Raw genomic sequence first — 17,229 nt, 5'->3', positions numbered from 1 at the left:
AGTGCACAGCATGTACCGTGTGCAAAACCTGATAAAGGTGAGAGACGCCTGATTGGTACCACATTTGTATATAGATAGCACAGACAACAGTGCTGTGTGCCTGAAAACACCTGTGGTCTGGCGAAGCACTTTGTCAGTAGATAGCAGCCAGCCAGAACTGCACTGGTGACTGTGTGTCTATCAGTTCTTGTCTACATTGCATCCTGCAAGGTGATCTACTCTGAGTAAATCTGCTGCTTCAACAAAGCTTTGGCCTCCATGGCCTGCTTGAAGGTGTTCCAGGAGCATATGACAGACCTGTGTGGAAACACAGGTCCTTGGCTGTGTGACCTTTTGGTCTGATCCCACAGAGATCTTCAGACCTTTCTTTTCTGGAGATCCAGAAGAACCACTGCCAGTCAGAGTAGGCAACACTGAGAGCCAGAGGGACCAGTTGTCCATTTTGGATTCAGGTATCTTCACGTTCAGAACTACATTCAACTAGGTGTTTTCCTGGTTGGTGCTGCCAACTGACACTCCACCTAAAATCCAGCGAACATGCTTCCTCTGGTATCTCCTTTCTTCTCCTGCCCTCTGTGGTCTTCTCTGATGAAATCTCTGTGGAGACTGTTGGCAGCTTTCCTCTGAGTTGCCACATATGCCAAAGGTACCCTGAGAGCGAACTGCAAATAATGGAGCCCCAAATTAATTCACAGAATTGGGCAACTCTGTGTATGTTTAGCTAAGCGTTTGGTGCAGTGCCTGCCAACTCAGGTCAGAAATGCAGGTTGGATCCCTGTGTTCACATGATCACCTGGTACTAACGCATAGAGCTGCTGAATCAGACCACTAGTCCATCAAAATTAATGTTTTGTTTCTGCTCAAATGGCTTTCCAATGGCTTTCCAGTGGAGGTCTGCCACATTATCTTCCACCTGATCCTTACTGGAGATGCCGGGAATCGAACCCAAGAGCTGCTGCATGCTAATCAGATGTTCTAGCTCTGGGCCACAACGCCTCCCCTGTTCTGCCTTGATTCTGAAATGCAAATCTGGCAGAAATGATACTGCCGTGTCAAAATTATAAATTGCCTTTCAAGCATTTGCATAGGAGGTTAAGTGGCGTAGGAGGTTAAGAGCTCGGGTATCTAATCTGGAGGAACCGGGTTTGATTTAGCTCTGCCGCCCTGAGCTGTGGAGGCTTATCTGGGGAATTCAGATTAGCCTGTGCACTCCCACACACGCCAGCTGGGTGACCTTGGGCTAGTCACAGCTTCTAGGAGCTCTCTCAGCCCCACCCACCTCACAGGGTGTTTGTTGTGAGAAGATTATGAAACTGAGGTCTCCTGCAGAGAGGGGATATAAATCAAACCTCCTCCTCTCCTCCTCCTCCTCCTCCTCCTCCTCCTCCTCCTCCTCCTCCTCCTTCTCCCTCTCCTCCTCCTCCTCCTCCTCCCCCTCTCCTCCTCCTCCTCCTCCTCCTTCTTCTTCTCCTTCTTCTTCTTCTTCTTCTTCTTCTTCTTCTTCTTCTTCTTCTTCTTCTTCTTCTTCTTCTTCTTCTTCTTCTTCTTCTTCTTCTTCTTCTTCTTCTAACTTCTTCCAGCCTAAGTTGCAAAGTATGCCCATATTGCAAATATGGGGGGGAAGGCCTGAAGGAGAACATGGCTGAGTGAATTCATTGCTGAGGGAAGATCCGAAACCAGGGTATGCTGCAGCTGCACCCATGAGTCCTTCTTCTATACCCCTCTTCATTCACCAACAGTTAAGAGCCAGCAAATATCTTCTTTGGGTTAATATGTTTCAAATTCCCATCTGGAGAAGGTGGAGCCAGAAAGCTTCTATAACTAAAGGGCTTCAAAGTTGTCCCTCTTTCTCTTTATCTATCTGTCCCACTGTGCTGCTTTTTTGGCTCCTACAAACAGGGGGAGAATGGTGAGAGATGTGTGCTTTCTGAACTGTTATTTTCAAAGCCATTGCTGTCCCCCAGCACAACAAAATAGAATTCCTTTTCTCTGTGAAATTTGCAAATTGTTTTGGGATTAGAGTATGGACTTATTGATGGGCCTAAAAAACCACTTTCTGGTTAGCAATGGGTAATATAATATTTTGCGGGTCTTAATCTTCACTCTGTATGCCTTCGTGAATGCATATTCAGAAGATGAATTCCAATCTTTCTAGGACCGTCTGTACTGATTTGTAACACATGTTTAAGATGCTTCCGTTTAGGTGAATGGCATTTATTGTGGATAAATTTTTCTTCTGGCTTAATTAAAACAAATACTTGTGTCTCTGTTTTATCTTCATTCTTTTTTTCCCCTAGACATCCTACACAGACAAAGGGGAGAAGGTAAGACCAAAATGTTAATATGTTTATCTTCCCTTGGGCATTCTTCTTACTCTTAATGCACCACATCTGGTGTTAAAGTTTTTTTGATGTGATCCAGTTTTACTATTGATGTGAAACAGGCAAAATCTGGCCGGGAAGTACTTCTGTGCAACAGGAGCATATCAATGAAAACGACTAGCTTAGTTTTTCGACCTGCGAGATGTATCTACCGGTATTTCCTTTGTAGATATGTAGTCATTAAATAGAAGCAAATTCAAATATACATTTAGGTTGTTTACTTAGGGTATGCTTGAAATCTGGGAGCCGCAGTTAAGTCCGGATCCTTTGTGTGCATCTGTGTAGTGCATCTTTTTCCCCCTCAAACCCACATTCACACTTCACAGTCTTAGGGGAACTTTAAAAAAACATCCTTTGTCTGCTCTTCAAAACACAGGGATGGATCCAGATGCCCTTGCATTTTAGTGGAGGAATCCTTTCATGAGTGGAAATCTTTTTTTTTTTCAAATGCGGAAGATTCTGCTGTAAGAAGAAAGCCCCTTCTTTGAAGAGAAGGTCGCTCTTTGTCCAACCCATAATGTTTGTGAAGAAGCCTTAAAACTCCACAATACAATGTATTGTCGAAGGCTTTCACGGCCGGAATCACTTGGGTGCTGTGTTGTTTCCGGGCTGTATGGCCGTTTTCTAGCAGCATTCTCGCCTGACGTTTCGCCTGCATCTGTGGCTGGCATCTTCAGATCCTCTGAAGATGCAACCACAAATCTGGCAGAAATCTGCCATTCTGACTTCCTTGGCCGAAGCTCTACAACCTCCTAATACAGTTTGCAGCTTGGCTTCCCAACCTTCCCTGAACCTTATGGTACATTCCCAGACAGTTACACCTGTCTATATCCATTAAAATCGGTGGGCTTAGATGAATGTAACTCTACCCTGTAAATATGCTGATATTTGACAGGTTTGGGTATGAAAGGAATTTCAAATAATGCTTCAGTTCAGTGCAAAGTAGAATATTATTTCCCCCCAAGGCTAGTTAATATCTTAAAGGCACTTTGGAAGTTTGACTGCAGTTTATCATGTTTAACTTTGAGGACAGTGACCTAAATTTGCAGCATTATTATGTTGTATTGTTGAAGCCTTTCGCGGCTGGAATCACTGGGGTGCTGCGTTGGCTTTTGAAAACAGTGTGGTTGCAAAACGTTGTCCCGCACACATGCCTTTTATCTGGCATGCATCTGCAAACAGTGATGATCTGCAGCCATTTTGCCAGAGAGAATGTTCCACTGGGAAAAAAGGGAATTTCCAAGAAAACCTCATTTTGTCCGGGGTCAGAGTGGCAGTCGGCGTTGCGTCTTTTCTTTTTTAATGTGGCCCAGAGAAGACAGCAAACATGCGTCTCTCCAGCTTGCTTATTTCACTCTACAGCTTCTCCCCTTTATGGAGACTGGCAAACATTTTCAAAGAGAATTAATATTTAACATAGCAAGGTTATCAAAATACTTGTGAGTTCAAGTGTTGCTGGGGAGGGGAAAGACCCCTTTGAAAGATCAGGGGGCACTGTGGATCGACTCCTGATGCAAATGCTGAAGACAGTTGTCTTATACGATTAATCTTCGCCCTGCTGGGAACCTGCTAATAATTTTGGAGTTTTTGTTCCGGACCAGGCCCGTCTATCAATGATGACCATGCCAGTTACAATGATTATGTAACAAGCCCATTTCCATTGCAGAGGGTCTACAATGGAAATGGGCTTGTTACGTAATCTGAGCTGGTGAAATTTAGATCTCAATTCAAATTCCTTCTCAGCCATAGGTTTGCTCACCAGATGGCAGAGGAAGAAGGAATGACGAACTTTGGCGGTGTCTTTGGTGCTGAAATCAGTACCATTCAAATAATAATAATAATAATAATAAGAGGAGTTTGGATTTATACCCTGCCTTTCACTCTCCTGTAAGGAGACTCAAGGTGTCTTACAAGCTCCTTTCCCTTCCTCTCCCCACAAGAAACACCTTGTGAGGCAGGTGGGGCTGAGGGAGTTCCAAAGAACTGTGACCAGCCGAAGGTCACCCAGCAGGAATGTAGGAATGAGGGAAACACATCTGGTTCACCAGATAAGTCTCCACCACTCAGGTGGCGGAGTGGGGAATCAAACTTGGTTCTCCAGATCAGAATCCACCTGCTCTTAACCACTACACCACGCTGGCTGTGCTGTATCATCTCTGGTGGACCCTGCCAATTCTATTGAATTGCCCAATTCTAATGACTGGGCCCAAGTGGAAAGCCATCTCCCTCACACAGTCAGAGAACTGGTTTCTTGAAACCCAGAGGAGGGAGCTAAAATATGGAGAGTGCTCGCTCCAGAAATTTTAAAAGATGGTCTTCAGCATCTCCCCACAAGGCAAAATGGTTTTGGATAGTGATGCAACAGGAGGGGGGGTGTTCCCAGGTAGTTGAGGGAGCAGAGGTGGGATCCAGCAGGTTCTCACAGGTTCCAGAGAGTAGGTTACTAATTATTTGTGTGTGCCGAGAGGGGGTTACTAATTGGTGATTTTGCCACTTGATTTTTGCCTTAGTTACGCCCCTCCTCTCAGCAGTAGCGCGCAGAACTTGAAGCAGTCTAGCACAGGGGTAGGGAACCTGCGGCTCGAGAGCCGCATGCTGCTCTTCTGCCCTTGCACTGCGGCTCCATGAGCCGAGCCGCCGGCCCCATCCTTGCCCACCCTGCAGGCAGCAGGGCAGGTGCAACTGCCCTTGCGGTTGGCTGGGCAGCTCCATGAGCTTCCCCTCTTTCATGCCCCGATTCGGCCCAGGCTGAGGCTTTCCCAGCGAGCTGGCGAGGCCGAGCCTGGCTGGCCCCATCCTGCCACCCTACGAGGCAGCAGAGGCGAGGCATCCTTCATCTTCTCAGAATGGCTGGGTAAAAGGTTAAAAAAACCCAATATATATATAGTGCTATCTTTATTTTAAATGTCAAAAATTATTTGCAGCTCCAAGTGTTTTCTTTTCCCGTGGAAAACGGGTCCAAATGGCTCTTTGAGTGTTAAAGGTTCCCTACCCCTGGTCTAGCAGGAGGTGCACCGGCGTGCATGGCAGCCCTAAGCCCTGCGTGCATTGATTCCACTGGGACAGTGGCTGCGGCTTGGAGTCCTTGCCACAGCCCTGCCCAGGAATGCCCCGTCCCCGGAATGCCTGGCCATGCCCCTGTCGTGCCCATTGGCGCTATGCCACAGTTTGAATCCCACCACCATGGGAACCTGTTACTAAAATTTTTGGATCCCACCACTGTGAGGGAGGTCATCCTGTATCAAAAGAAACTCCTGAAATATGTGCCCCACCAGTCCAGGACCAGTGGGAATAGAGGTGCCAACCTCCAGCTGTGGCCAGGAGTTCTGGAATTTCTGCTGATCTCCAGATTGCCGAGATCGGTTCCCTTGCTTTAGAGGACCGGCTCTGTGGTGTCTCACTCCCCCCACACTGAGATTCCCCCTCCCAAAATTCTACCTTCTCCAGTCACTGCCTCCCAGTCTCCAGGAATTCCTCGAGGCAGAGTTGGCAGCCCCAGGGGAGCCAGAATGCGTTCATGGCGAGAGGTGCTGAGAAACCCTGTGCTGTCTGTTTTGATCCTGCAAGTAGCAGGGTATAGGGCACAGGTGTCAAACTCGCGGCCCTCCAGATGTTCATGAACTACAATTCCCATCAGCCCTTGCCAGTATAGCCAGTGCTCAGGTTGGGAGAGACTGATGGGAATTGTAGTTCAGAACATCTGGAGGGCCACGAGTTTGACACCCCTGGTGTAGGGGGTTTAAGAATGGGCGGGCAGGCAGGTGTTGGCTTCAACGTTCTACTTGCGGATGACTGACTGCCTGACTGCCTGTGTCTTCTCTTCAGCCTGAGAAAGGACAGTTCCTGCACTTCCATTCGCTGACGTTCTGGGTGGGGAATGCCAAGCAGGTAGGTCAGCCAATCAGCTCGCACTGGGGTGCCTGGGCCAGTGGCAAGGGTTGAGTCCCACGTCATCGTTTTGTTTGAAGTGGTGGTGGTAGGGTGTGACCGGGCTTTGCTCCCCTGGCAGTGTTCTGATTGGGGCTGGAGAGGAGGAGGAGGAGGCGGCGGCATTCCTGGCCGGGGAATTTCCTGAGCAACCTGCATTCAATCACAGGCCTGCCTGTGTCTCGCTGGCGCACTGCTGCCTGTGGCGATGCGTGACAAACAGCAGGATGCTGAGATGTGCATTGCTAAGATAAGGCTGCCAGTCCCAGGCTGAGAAACAGCTGGAGATTTGGGGGGGGTGGGCCCTTGAGAGGGTGGGATTTGGGGAAGGAAGGGAGCATTATATCCAGCAGGTCGACCTTCCAAAGCTTCTATTTTCTCCAGTGGAACTGATCTCTCGTTATCTGGGGATCAATTGTAATCCTGGGGGATCTCCAGGCCCCAGTGGAAGTTGGCAGCTTTATTTTTGAGAGGCTGATTCATGGGGTCGGGAGGGGGCACCGGACCACGCATGCATGTGTCTATACACTCATACCCTAGCCCAGTGATAGCGAACCTTTTCGAGACCGAGTGCCCAAATTGCAACCCAAAACCCCACTTACTTAGCGCATAAAAGTGCTAACTGCATACGCAATTTAACCCGAATACTGAGGGTTTAGTTGAGAAAAAACGGTTGGCTCCAAGTGCGTTACTCGGGAGTAAGCTTGGTGGTAGTCGGTAGCTTTGCTTTGAAAAAACTGTGCAACTCTTCCAACGGGTGAATCACGACCCTATGAGGGTTTACTCAGAAGCAAGCCCCATTGCCAGCAACAGAGCTTACTCTCAGGCAAAGGATCATGCTTTATTATTTATTTATTTATTAAATGTATAGGCCGCCTCTTCCCCGAAGGGCTCGAGGCGGCTTATTTATTTATTAGTTCTTTGCATGAAAATCAGTGGGGTTTAGCAATGCTTAACAGCGTTACCTACACTGCTTCCCCAAAACTAGGTCTTAGGTTTAATGCTAATAATTGAGCCTAGTGGCCCAGGCCATCCTAGATGTGTGTGTGTGGGGGGACTCTGTGCGTGCCCACAGAGAGGGCTTTGAGTGCCACCTCTGGCACCCGTGCCATAGGTTCGCCACCACTGCCCTAGCCGCATTCATGTGCAAGAAGGTCCCAGGAGATCTGCAGGGCCTATCTTGGGGTGGGTCCAAAGACCGATCCGGTGCAGTGATCCACAGTGAGCCAAGTACTGTCGCCAGAATATTCTCCTCTATCCCCAGGTCTTTAACTGAATTCTGTTCACTACAGCCTGCCTCTCTGTTCCACAGGGCTCTTGTCAGTGTCTCGTAGTAAGTCAAAGGAGCCTGGGAGAAACCAGGGTTTGCCAGTGTCATGTCAGAGAAACCCTCTGGTCTGATTCTGCTTCACATGGGCATTTTTTTTCTCAAGGGCCAATGACCTACTGGCTCTGGGGTGCGCAGTGGGGCTGGGTTACGGTTAGGAGCTCTCATGGTCCAAAGCATGCCTGAAGCCCAGTGAGACCATTCAACTGTAGGAGAGAAACTGTGCTTTTCAAGGGTTCCCTCTCCCACCCATGAGGGGAAGCGTGAGCTACCCTGTTGATTAAGCCCCCCCCAATCTCTGCTTGTGTGTGTGTTCAAAGGCAGCGATCGTTTTACTGCAATAAGATGGAGCTTTGAAGGAGTGGCCTACAAGGAGCTTGAGAGCCGACAGCCGTGAGGTGGTCTCCCCACGTCATCAAGCAGGTACAAAGGTAACTGGCAATGGTCCTAGCCCCGATCGTCCCTGAAAAAAGAAGAACTTGCTGGAGTGGAGCCCTTGGCTGGCTGGTGAGGGGTTGGCCCCATCTGCCCAGATTGCAGCCTGCAGGAAACAGTTGGCGCATTGAAGGAAACAGACAGCTGGAGCAGCCACTCCAAGAGGGGCCAGGAGAGAGAGGGGCGGGATGAGCATTTGGCAGAGATATAATGCTGGTTGTCTTGGAGAGGTGGGTTTCTGTGGTCACTCCTGCCTGGGGTCAGCCGCAGGTCACGAGATCTGGGGCACTTTGCTGGGCTCCCCCATGCTGCAGGGCTCCCAACGCCTGGCAGAATCACTGCCAACCTCAGCTTCTAAATCACTTTAATGTTGAAACCTCTTAAGCTGCTGCTATATTTTTACTCTGTGTACAGCATGTTACAATCAGTGATCTTATTATTTTATTTTGGAATTCTGTAGAATCTCAATGGGGTTTATGCCCAATGACAGGCCGTGGATTTGGATATACAAACCCTTGGAGCACTCCAGATGTTATAGTTCTAATTCCCATCCAGCCCACTGTCCAGGGATAGAATCAGTGTTGGGAATCAATTGCTGGACCTCTTTCTCAGAAAGACGCTGCATCGAGATGTATTATAACATATCGATGGAAGATTCTTTCCCTCTTGATGAGCCTGGAGTGGTTTCCAGGCGAGCATGGCTGGGGCATCAGCTACTAGGCAGTGAGGGATTCCTCACCAGCTGTCCTGACAGACCCCAAGCCATGAAGCCACTCCCCATCCTAAGGCGCTCTCAGTGCAATTGGTAGGCAGGCTGGAAGCCAAAATAGCTCATGCTGGGTTGACTCAGACACAAAGGGTCACCTAGGGAACTTCAAAGGAAAGCAGAGATTTGAACTTGGGTCTCCCATATCCTAGTGCAAAGTTCTCACACAGACATGTCCAACTCTAGCCCTCCAGTTGTTCAAGGACTACAATTCCCATCATAACCCTGTCAGCATGGTGCTGGCAGGGGCTGATGGGAATTGTAGTCCTTGAACATCTGGGGGGACAGGGTTGAATACCCCTGATTTAACTTCTGTGTCTTCCAGGCTGTCTGAGAGAAAAATGAACCTGTTATTATTATATTTCCAGATTATATTTGTCTTCTCCTCGGCTCTCAACCCAGGAAATCAAGGTAGATGTTAACTGCTTGGTCCAACCATTCTATGAGTTTCAAGATGATGGTGAAATCCTATGGTGTTTCGGTGGGTGGGTGGGGGCTAAGATTACTATTCAACTGGAGTGTTGCCATCTGACTGGTTGTTAATATTTGGCCCTACTTCATGCTGCCGATAGAAATAATCGCGTTTCAAGATACTTTCACAAACTGTTTGCCATTCCTTTAGCCTTCCAAGAACATTGAAAGCAGTTTGAAAGTGCATTATCCTGCATGTGCGGAATGAGCCAATTGTCTTCCAGACTGCTAATATATATACATATATTTCTAATTTTATAATATTGCATCTGATTGTCCTAGAGAGTCAGGTTTTGCAGGAGATAAAAATAATCAGCAGATGCCAAATGACTTAATAAGCCGGGATAGGAATGTCTGTATTCCATGGAAAACCAGAATAGGAAAACACAGATTCTGAGACTGGAACAAAATAAGCAAATTGAGTAGACTTTGCATCTAGTTGTTTGTTTAGGTACAGTTGTATTTGGCTGGTCCCATCACAGCTGGAGACAGCTTTTTTCCGAACATTTTAATTTTCAAGGATTAGCTCAGCAGGAAGGAGGGTTTGCAGAAAGGGGGCTTGAGTTTGTAAAGGCAGCAGCTACAAAATGTCAAAATCTTCTGTAATGATTCATGCAGTGTCTCCGTGATGCTTTATGTTTATATAAGCATGGCCTAGTCCTCCATTTTTAGCCGAGGCCACCCTCTGCAAAGTCACAAGCAAGGCATGAAGAAAGTACCCCTTCTCTGATGTTTCTATTTCACGATATACTGTCTCTGAACATGGAGGTTCCATCGGTCATGACTAGTCACTTTTGATAGATTTCTTCTCCCTGAAATTACCTCCCACGCCTTCTCCTCTGTCTCATTGTACAGAAATGGGCGCGCACTTAGTGGAACATGGAGATGGGGTCCGAGACATTGCCTTTGAAGTGAAGGACTGCAATTTCATTGTGCAGGTAAACAGTCAGTGAGGAATTCTCCTCTACACATCCAAGCTTTGCTAGCAACACGCTTGATCTAGTCAACATCTTTTCTTCCTTTATTTCCCCTTCAGAAAGCCAGAGAGCGGGGAGCCGTGGTAGTAAAAGAGCCGTGGGTAGAGGAAGACAAGTTTGGGAAGGTGAAATTTGCAGTCATTCAGACGGTAAGAAGCAGAGGTGGGCTGTCTTTCAAATTGCAGTTTCAAACACCCAACCAGAAAGTTATGTTTCTGCAGGAAAAGCCCTGCATACATTATTTCAGAAATCCTTACAACAATCCTGCTAGGTAGACCTGTATTCTTATTTCCATATTACAGGGGAAAATAACTGGGCGGCAGCTTGAATATTATCTTGTCTCTTTGCTGGAGATACAAGCAGTGCTCATTGTTTTGGAACGAGGGAGCTAGTAGGACAGGTTGCCAACTTGCAGTCTGGGTGGAAGTTCTCCCAGATTACAATGCCCAACCTCAGACGACAGAGATCCATTCCCCAGGAGAAAGTGGCTGCTTTGGGGTTGGGCTGCGGCTTTATACTCAGCTGAGGGCATCCAGCCAATGCCTTTCCCAGACTCTGCCCCTAAAATATCCAGGAATTTCCCTATCCAGAGTTGGCAATCCTAGCTGGGACTAAGACTTGTCTAGAGAACCTGGGTGCATTCCTTTTCATCTGCTCTTCACCGTTGAAAACAGGTGGAAATGCCACTGGTATAGCTCTGCTTTGCACAGTCTCTATCTTGGGAAAATAATTTTTAGCATCTTAGATGCTGAAAAGCCTTCAGTAAAGCACGCTTCAGGGTGAGGAGGCTGAGAGGAATTGGGTTATGCTGGCTCTGGGCTTTGGTGAAGCCCTCTGGGCAAAACATGACTTGCAAAGACCCTAACTATTTGTGTTTATGTGCACTTGCTTCTTTTGGTTACTTCTTAATTTACTTGTTGCTTTTCATTCCTAAGACCCTAACTATTTGTGTTTATGTGTACTTGCTTATTTTACTTCTTAATTTACTTGTTGCTTTTCATTCCTAAGACTCTAACTATTTGTGTTTATGTGTACTTGCTTATTTTACTTAATTTACTTGTTGCTTTTCATTCCTAAGACCCTAACTATTTGTGTTTATGTGTACTTGCTTATTTTACTTCTTAATTTACTTGTTGCTTTTCATTCCTAAGACCCTATTTGTGTTTATGTGTACTTGCTTCTTTTGTGTACTTCTTAATTTACTTGTTGCTTTTCATTCCTAAGACCCTAACTATTTGTGTTTATGTGTACTTGCTTCTTTTGTTTACTTCTTAATTTACTTGTTGCTTTTCATTCCTAAGACCCTAACTATTTGTGTTTATGTGAACTTGCTTATTTTTACATTAGGAATTTACTCCCAGGTTGGCCCTTTTCATTCCCTAAGTGACCCTGAACCCAATTTGTTGAGCTTATGCCAAAGTACACTTATTTTACTGCCGTTACTTGCAAATTGCTTTTACAAGTGACAGAACTTCCTAAGACCCTATTTGTGTTTATGTGTACTTGCTTCTTTTGTGTACTTCTTAATTTACTTGTTGCTTTTCATTCCTAAGACCCTAACTATTTGTGTTTATGTGTACTTGCTTCTTTTGTTTACTTCTTAATTTACTTGTTGCTTTTCATTCCTAAGACCCTAACTATTTGTGTTTATGTGCACTTGCTTCTTTTGTTTACTTCTTAATTTACTTGTTGCTTTTCATTCCTAAGACCCTAACTATTTGTGTTTATGTGCACTTGCTTCTTTTGTTTACTTCTTAATTTACTTGTTGCTTTTCATTCCTAAGACCCTAACTATTTGTGTTTATGTGTACTTGCTTATTTTGTTTACTTCTTAATTTACTTGTTGCTTTTCATCCCCCTTCCCAAAGCAGTTGACCAGCAAAACAAAAAAAGTGAAAATATATATAAAAAAAGGAACAGCACGTTTCAAAAAAATAATGTTTGAAAGAATTCCCAAATTATCCATCACACTGTATTTTTTTTTCTGCTGCTCTGTTTCTGCCTTGAAGAGCAGTGGTGGAGGAAGCGGCTGAGGCAGGTGGCAGCAGTAGGCTGTTGATTTTCCAGAGCAAAAAGGAGGTCCAACTGGTCCTGTTGGGCTGCTGGCACTGGAAGTGATAAAGCAGTCAGCAGATGGCTTGGCGGAAGGTGGGAGAGACATAGGAGTGTAATTCACCAGCTGCCCTGATAAGCCCGGTTGGCCGTGCCTCGCTGTGGTCTTGGGTTCTGAAGCATTCATCAGAATAGTCTCTCCCTCTCTCTAGTATGGAGACACCACCCATACCCTGATTGAGAAACTGGACTACAAAGGCCTTTTCCTGCCTGGTTTTGAGCCACCTCTCTTCAAGGACCCGCTGCTGAAAAGCCTGCCAAGTGCCTCACAAGAGGAAACAGTCCCAGTTTGTGGCGGCAAACTGAGGCTCATTTGATAACACTTGATGTGGCAGCACGGCTGAAGTTGCCATGCTGTATCACTCTTAGGGTGCTGCAGCAGGTCTCATCCTGGCCTGGGTGGCCCACACCAGCCTGATCTCATCACATCTTGGAAGCCAAGCAGGGTTAGCTCTGGTTAGTACTTGGATGGGAAATCACCACAGAAGTCTAGAATTGCTGTGTAGAGGAAGACAGTGGCAAACCACCTCTGCTTGTGCCTTGTCTTGAAAACCCGAAGTTCTAGTGTTGTCATGATTTGGGTGTTGCTTGACCTGCTCGTCAGCTGTTGTCGTTTTTTCTTGCTAGGCCGCCTGGAGGGTTGAAGTTCATTGACCATGTCGTGGGGAACCAACCTGATCATGAGATGGTCCCAGTGGCAGAATGGTGAGAAATACTGTTGAACGCCCGTGCGGAAACCTAAATGCTTTCTGTCTCTTGAGGTGATCTCAACCAGAACAAAGAACTTTAGGAAGCGTTTGCCTAAAAGTCTGCCATAGGCATTTCTTGTGGTTCTCCTTGAATCTTAGGAGACCTTAAGAGGTGGGTCTTGTAGGGGTGCGTCAGCGGACCCAGTAGAGCTTCAGAAAGTGCACAGGAATGCCTGCTTCATCTGTCCCTCCTGCTCACATCGCGACGCGACATCACGATCTCCCAGACACCTGCGGTCACAAGATACCAAATGTGGATCTGACCTAGACAGGAACGCTTCCCCGCACGATGCAGCCCTTCACTGAGTCATGAATTGCGCAACTTTCTCCGCCTCCCACCTTTCCCCAAACCCTTAATAAAGGTGCGCCATAGGGACTCCAGCGCCTGGCAGATTAGCCTGATCGCCAGACTAAATTGGCCTGCCGCTGGCTTCTCTCCACCAGTCTCCTGATATCGCTGCGTCTCGTCTCCATTCATTGCGTCGTCCATAACGACTTCAGGGTCTATTCAACAGCCATTGCAGGCTCCACTGCTCTGCTGGGAAGGCAAGAGAAAGGTGTTCCTCAGCTTGGTCGATGAGCAGAGGTTGGGGTCTTTCTCTCATTCTGCATCCTTTCCCCTATCTGAGCCTGTGAGTGGCTCCTCAGCTGGGACAGTTTACCAGGCTTCCACACTGTGCTGACATCTGGCTGGGAGTTCCATAGACAAGGCAAATGGCAGTATAAACATCTTGAGACAAACGAGATCTCCCCCTGGCTTGATCTTCCAAGTGTCGTGGCTTTCAGCCTGGCCCAAAGCAGCATGGCCTAACCCCCACAGGGAGCAGCAATTAATTTGGAAAGGAACAGACTGGCCAAGAACTGGGAAAAACTCTGTTGGGGTGGGGTTTGCCCTTTTACCAGCATCTCTTTGCAGTTTTTTATACTCTTCAATGACTTGTGGTTCTGCAGATGGTTCTGGATCTCTGGCATCCAGATTCTGACCAGAAGGTGCTTCTTGAAGGGGATGACTGTTTCTGGAAGGGATCTCATAAATGTTGGTGATCTTCCATCTGCTTGATCTGGAACTGAGTTGGCATTTTCTGCATTTTCACAGGTACCAAAAAAACCTTCTGTTTCACCGCTTCTGGTCTGTGGACGATAAACAGTTGCACACAGCGTTCAGTGCTCTGCGGTCGATTGTGGTGGCCAATTATGAAGAAACCATTAAAATGCCCATTAATGAGCCTGCTCTGGGGAAGAAGAAGTCTCAGATCCAGGTAAGAACATAGACTTGCTGGGTCCGCCCGTCCCAAGTTGATTGGAGATCAAAGCTATACAGGAGGTGGACTTCAACCAGGGAGAACTCAGTCCAAATTCTTTCTTAACCATGAAGCAAAGAGGATGAACCTAGGTTTATTCTCTCTTGTAGCGTAACATACCTCAGAAGCATTTGTGAGGCCAAAAGGGTTTAACCCCTGAGTTTGTTGCTCCTTGGGGAAAAAAAATGCTTGAGTTGAAATGTGTTTGTATGTACCTTGCCTGTGTTTTCTGGCCTGCAGGAATATGTTGATTATTATGGAGGCCCCGGAGTCCAGCACATCGCTTTGAATACCTCGGACATTATTTCTTCAGTAAGTCTCCCTGGTGGTCCCCTCCACCCAAACATGGCCCATGTTCTGGGTGCTTGTGTTAACAGGCCTGCTTGGTTGCAGATCGTGAATTTGAAGAAGAGGGGCATGGAATTTATGTCCGTCCCCTCCTCCTACTACCAGCAACTCCGGAAGAAGCTGGAATCGGCCAAGATTAAGGTGAAAGAGAACATTGATAAACTGCAGGTGAGTTGGCTGAATATACTTTTAGCGTCATTCATTTTTTTAGGCTGCCGGGGGCTTTCGCCAACATCAGCAACTCTCTCTGCTTAGATCAGGGGTCTGTGGCTCTCCAGATGTTCATGGACTACAATTCCCATCAGCCCCTGCCAGCACAGCCATGCTGGCAGGGGCTGATGGGAATTGCAGTCCATGAACCCTGGCTTAGTTATTTGGACTGCCAGGTGAGAGCCTCCAAAAAGGATTGCTGGCACCAAACTCAAGACTGTTTTTGGTTGCTCAGGTGAGATACTCACTAGGAAGCAAGGCATTTGCAGGTTATCCAGTCTGTCTCTGGATCGCTGCACAAGAGCACATAGTACAAAGTGGTACTTCTCCGAAATGAAAAGTGGTACAATCAAAATGGAGATACTAAACTGTTCTGAGTTCCTTGGGTGTCTTTTCTAAGGCTTCGTTGCAGGAAATTCTTACTCATCAGATGGGCAAGTGACTGTTGGAAGCTTGTTGTAAATAAATACATAAGAGTGACACATAAGCTAATTGAGGTGGGGGTGGCAGCCGTTGTTTCTTAGCAGTAAATGGCTTGCCCATTCCCCAGGCAACGTCTTTCACGAGCCTTGTTTTTTTTCTCTCTCTTTGAAGGAACTCAAAATCCTGGTAGACTTTGATGAGAAAGGATACTTGCTCCAGATCTTTACTAAACCTGTTCAGGACAGACCAACTGTTTTTCTCGAAGTCATACAGCGTCACAACCACCAGGTTGGTTGGTTTCTTCCCAGCTAACTTCAAAAGCCAAGCATTTTCCTGCTCCTGTGATAGTGCCTTCTGTATAACTGGCCACAACCACTGTTTTGGATATAACATCTGAATGGAATAGAAATCCCAAGACCAGTTGCAGGAAGGAGCGTGTCAGAGGGGCGCTGTGGACTGTGACTGAAGTTTCCCCAGTCAGGGAAAGGTGGGATAAAAATCAAATAAATAAATAAGCATGCCTGCTCTTGTGCTAATCGTTCTTTGTCTTTCTCTCTTGGTTTTAGGGATTTGGTGCTGGAAACTTCAAGTCTTTGTTTGAAGCTATTGAAGCAGACCAGGATGCCCGGGGAAATCTCACCGTCTTGACGCCCAGTGGAGAATCAGAGTTCATGTAATGCTCAGCAGTGAAAGGGCAGTGACAGAAATACAATTTAAAAATGAAATGCCGTAGCAGAGGGTTCAGAGAAATTTCTCCCAACAACAGCTAGAGTCATCGAGAGATTCCTTCCACCATCTTCCAAATAATAAGAGTTAGTACAGTCTTTCAGGGTTAGCTGGTAGGCACATGTAATTCATTCTGGGCCCACCCTAGAGCAGTTTTACATCTGGAAATACACATTTGACTCCTCCACCTCTTCCCATTACTGCAGAAACATGAATAGAGGAAGAGGACCTTTGCCTCCCAAACTGCTTGAATTGTATTACATTGTGGATATTTTTCAAGAGAGGCAAACCTGTATGAAAGACAGGAGCTGAGAACCCGACGAGGCCATTTACACAGGGAGCCCTGATAATCTGTACGCAGGCCCTGACCTTGGCAGACTGGTCCTGCCATCAAATTGGTGATCTTCCTGCAACAGGTTTTGATCGGGGAAGTCAGTTCAGAGTAAATATGGCAGTTTTGCAAAGTTATGGAACTCGGAACAATTTCTTTCTTTCTTTGTTGAATAAAAAGGATTCAAAGCATGGGAGACTGCTGTTTGTTGCCTCTTTGCTTTGTCTGGGGGTTGAAAACAATAAATCCATCAATTCATCAATTCAAACCTCCAGGGTTCTGTAAAGCCACAAGGGAACATTCTCTCTCTTTTTCTCTCTCATTCATTTGTACCGAGAGACTGACAAGAAACAAAATAGCACTCCTGAGAAATACTTGTGACCTCTGGAGTTATTTCCAGAATATTGTCTTTGTTTATAGCCCATCTTACTCCCCAGCAGAGACCAAAAGCATCTTACAGTATTTTCAGTCTCTTCCATGTTATGCTCACAAAAACCCTTTGAGGTAGGTGAGACTGAGAATGTGTGATTGGCCCAAGGTCACCCAGCAAGCCTCCAATCGCAGATAAGCGATTCGAACTAGTACCTCTCCATTCCTGGGTCAACAGTTTGCCTCGCAGGCATCTTTCTCCGAAACACATATTCAGATTTTACACCCCTGATTAATTATTTAAAGTAGCACCCAATTGCATATTCCTGTCTGCATCTCCAACAGGGGCTTTTATAATTAATGCGAAACTTATCCA

At 46.5% G+C, this 17,229-nt stretch overlaps 2 protein-coding genes across 3 annotated transcripts in view; one reads left to right on the top strand and one right to left on the bottom strand.

Annotated features, from left to right (window-relative positions):
• Window positions 1–1,660: 1,660 nt before the first annotated feature.
• HPD (4-hydroxyphenylpyruvate dioxygenase) lies at window positions 1,661–16,680 on the top strand. Of its 2 annotated transcripts, none has more exons than XM_048514528.1 (14): window positions 1,661–1,681; window positions 2,298–2,324; window positions 6,207–6,269; window positions 7,956–8,063; window positions 9,203–9,247; window positions 10,163–10,245; window positions 10,344–10,433; window positions 12,549–12,652; window positions 13,024–13,101; window positions 14,242–14,404; window positions 14,687–14,758; window positions 14,840–14,962; window positions 15,599–15,715; window positions 15,994–16,680. In XM_048514528.1, the coding sequence occupies exons 6-14, from the start codon at window positions 10,165–10,167 to the stop codon at window positions 16,102–16,104; spliced, it is 939 nt and encodes a 312-aa protein (XP_048370485.1). In that variant the 5' UTR covers window positions 1,661–1,681; window positions 2,298–2,324; window positions 6,207–6,269; window positions 7,956–8,063; window positions 9,203–9,247; window positions 10,163–10,164; the 3' UTR covers window positions 16,105–16,680. The 2 variants fall into 2 exon arrangements, with proteins under 2 accessions (XP_048370485.1, XP_048370484.1); XM_048514527.1 differs by lacking the exon at window positions 1,661–1,681 and adding an exon at window positions 1,845–1,909.
• SETD1B (SET domain containing 1B, histone lysine methyltransferase) overlaps window positions 4,596–17,229 on the bottom strand; it is a 57,024-nt gene continuing 44,390 nt past the window's right edge. Inside the window, exon 19 of the transcript XR_007246035.1 lies at window positions 4,596–4,607. The gene's annotated coding sequence lies outside the window, so the exon portion shown is untranslated. The remainder of the gene's footprint in view (window positions 4,608–17,229) is intronic.

The sequence above is a fragment of the Sphaerodactylus townsendi genome, linkage group LG13 (assembly GCF_021028975.2).
Source record: "Sphaerodactylus townsendi isolate TG3544 linkage group LG13, MPM_Stown_v2.3, whole genome shotgun sequence".
Taxonomy (NCBI): domain Eukaryota; kingdom Metazoa; phylum Chordata; class Lepidosauria; order Squamata; family Sphaerodactylidae; genus Sphaerodactylus; species Sphaerodactylus townsendi.
Note: the sequence above shows the minus strand (reverse complement) of the source record. Positions and strands in the feature narration are given on the sequence as shown.

Coding starts and splice junctions, on each gene's coding strand:
- HPD (XM_048514528.1), top strand. CDS start 10,165: ATGGGCGCGCACTTAGTGGAACATGGAGATGGGGTCCGAGACATTGCC. Junction 10,246..10,343: donor ACTGCAATTTCATTGTGCAG/GTAAACAGTCAG, acceptor TTTCCCCTTCAG/AAAGCCAGAGAGCGGGGAGC. Junction 14,963..15,598: donor AGAACATTGATAAACTGCAG/GTGAGTTGGCTG, acceptor CTCTCTTTGAAG/GAACTCAAAATCCTGGTAGA.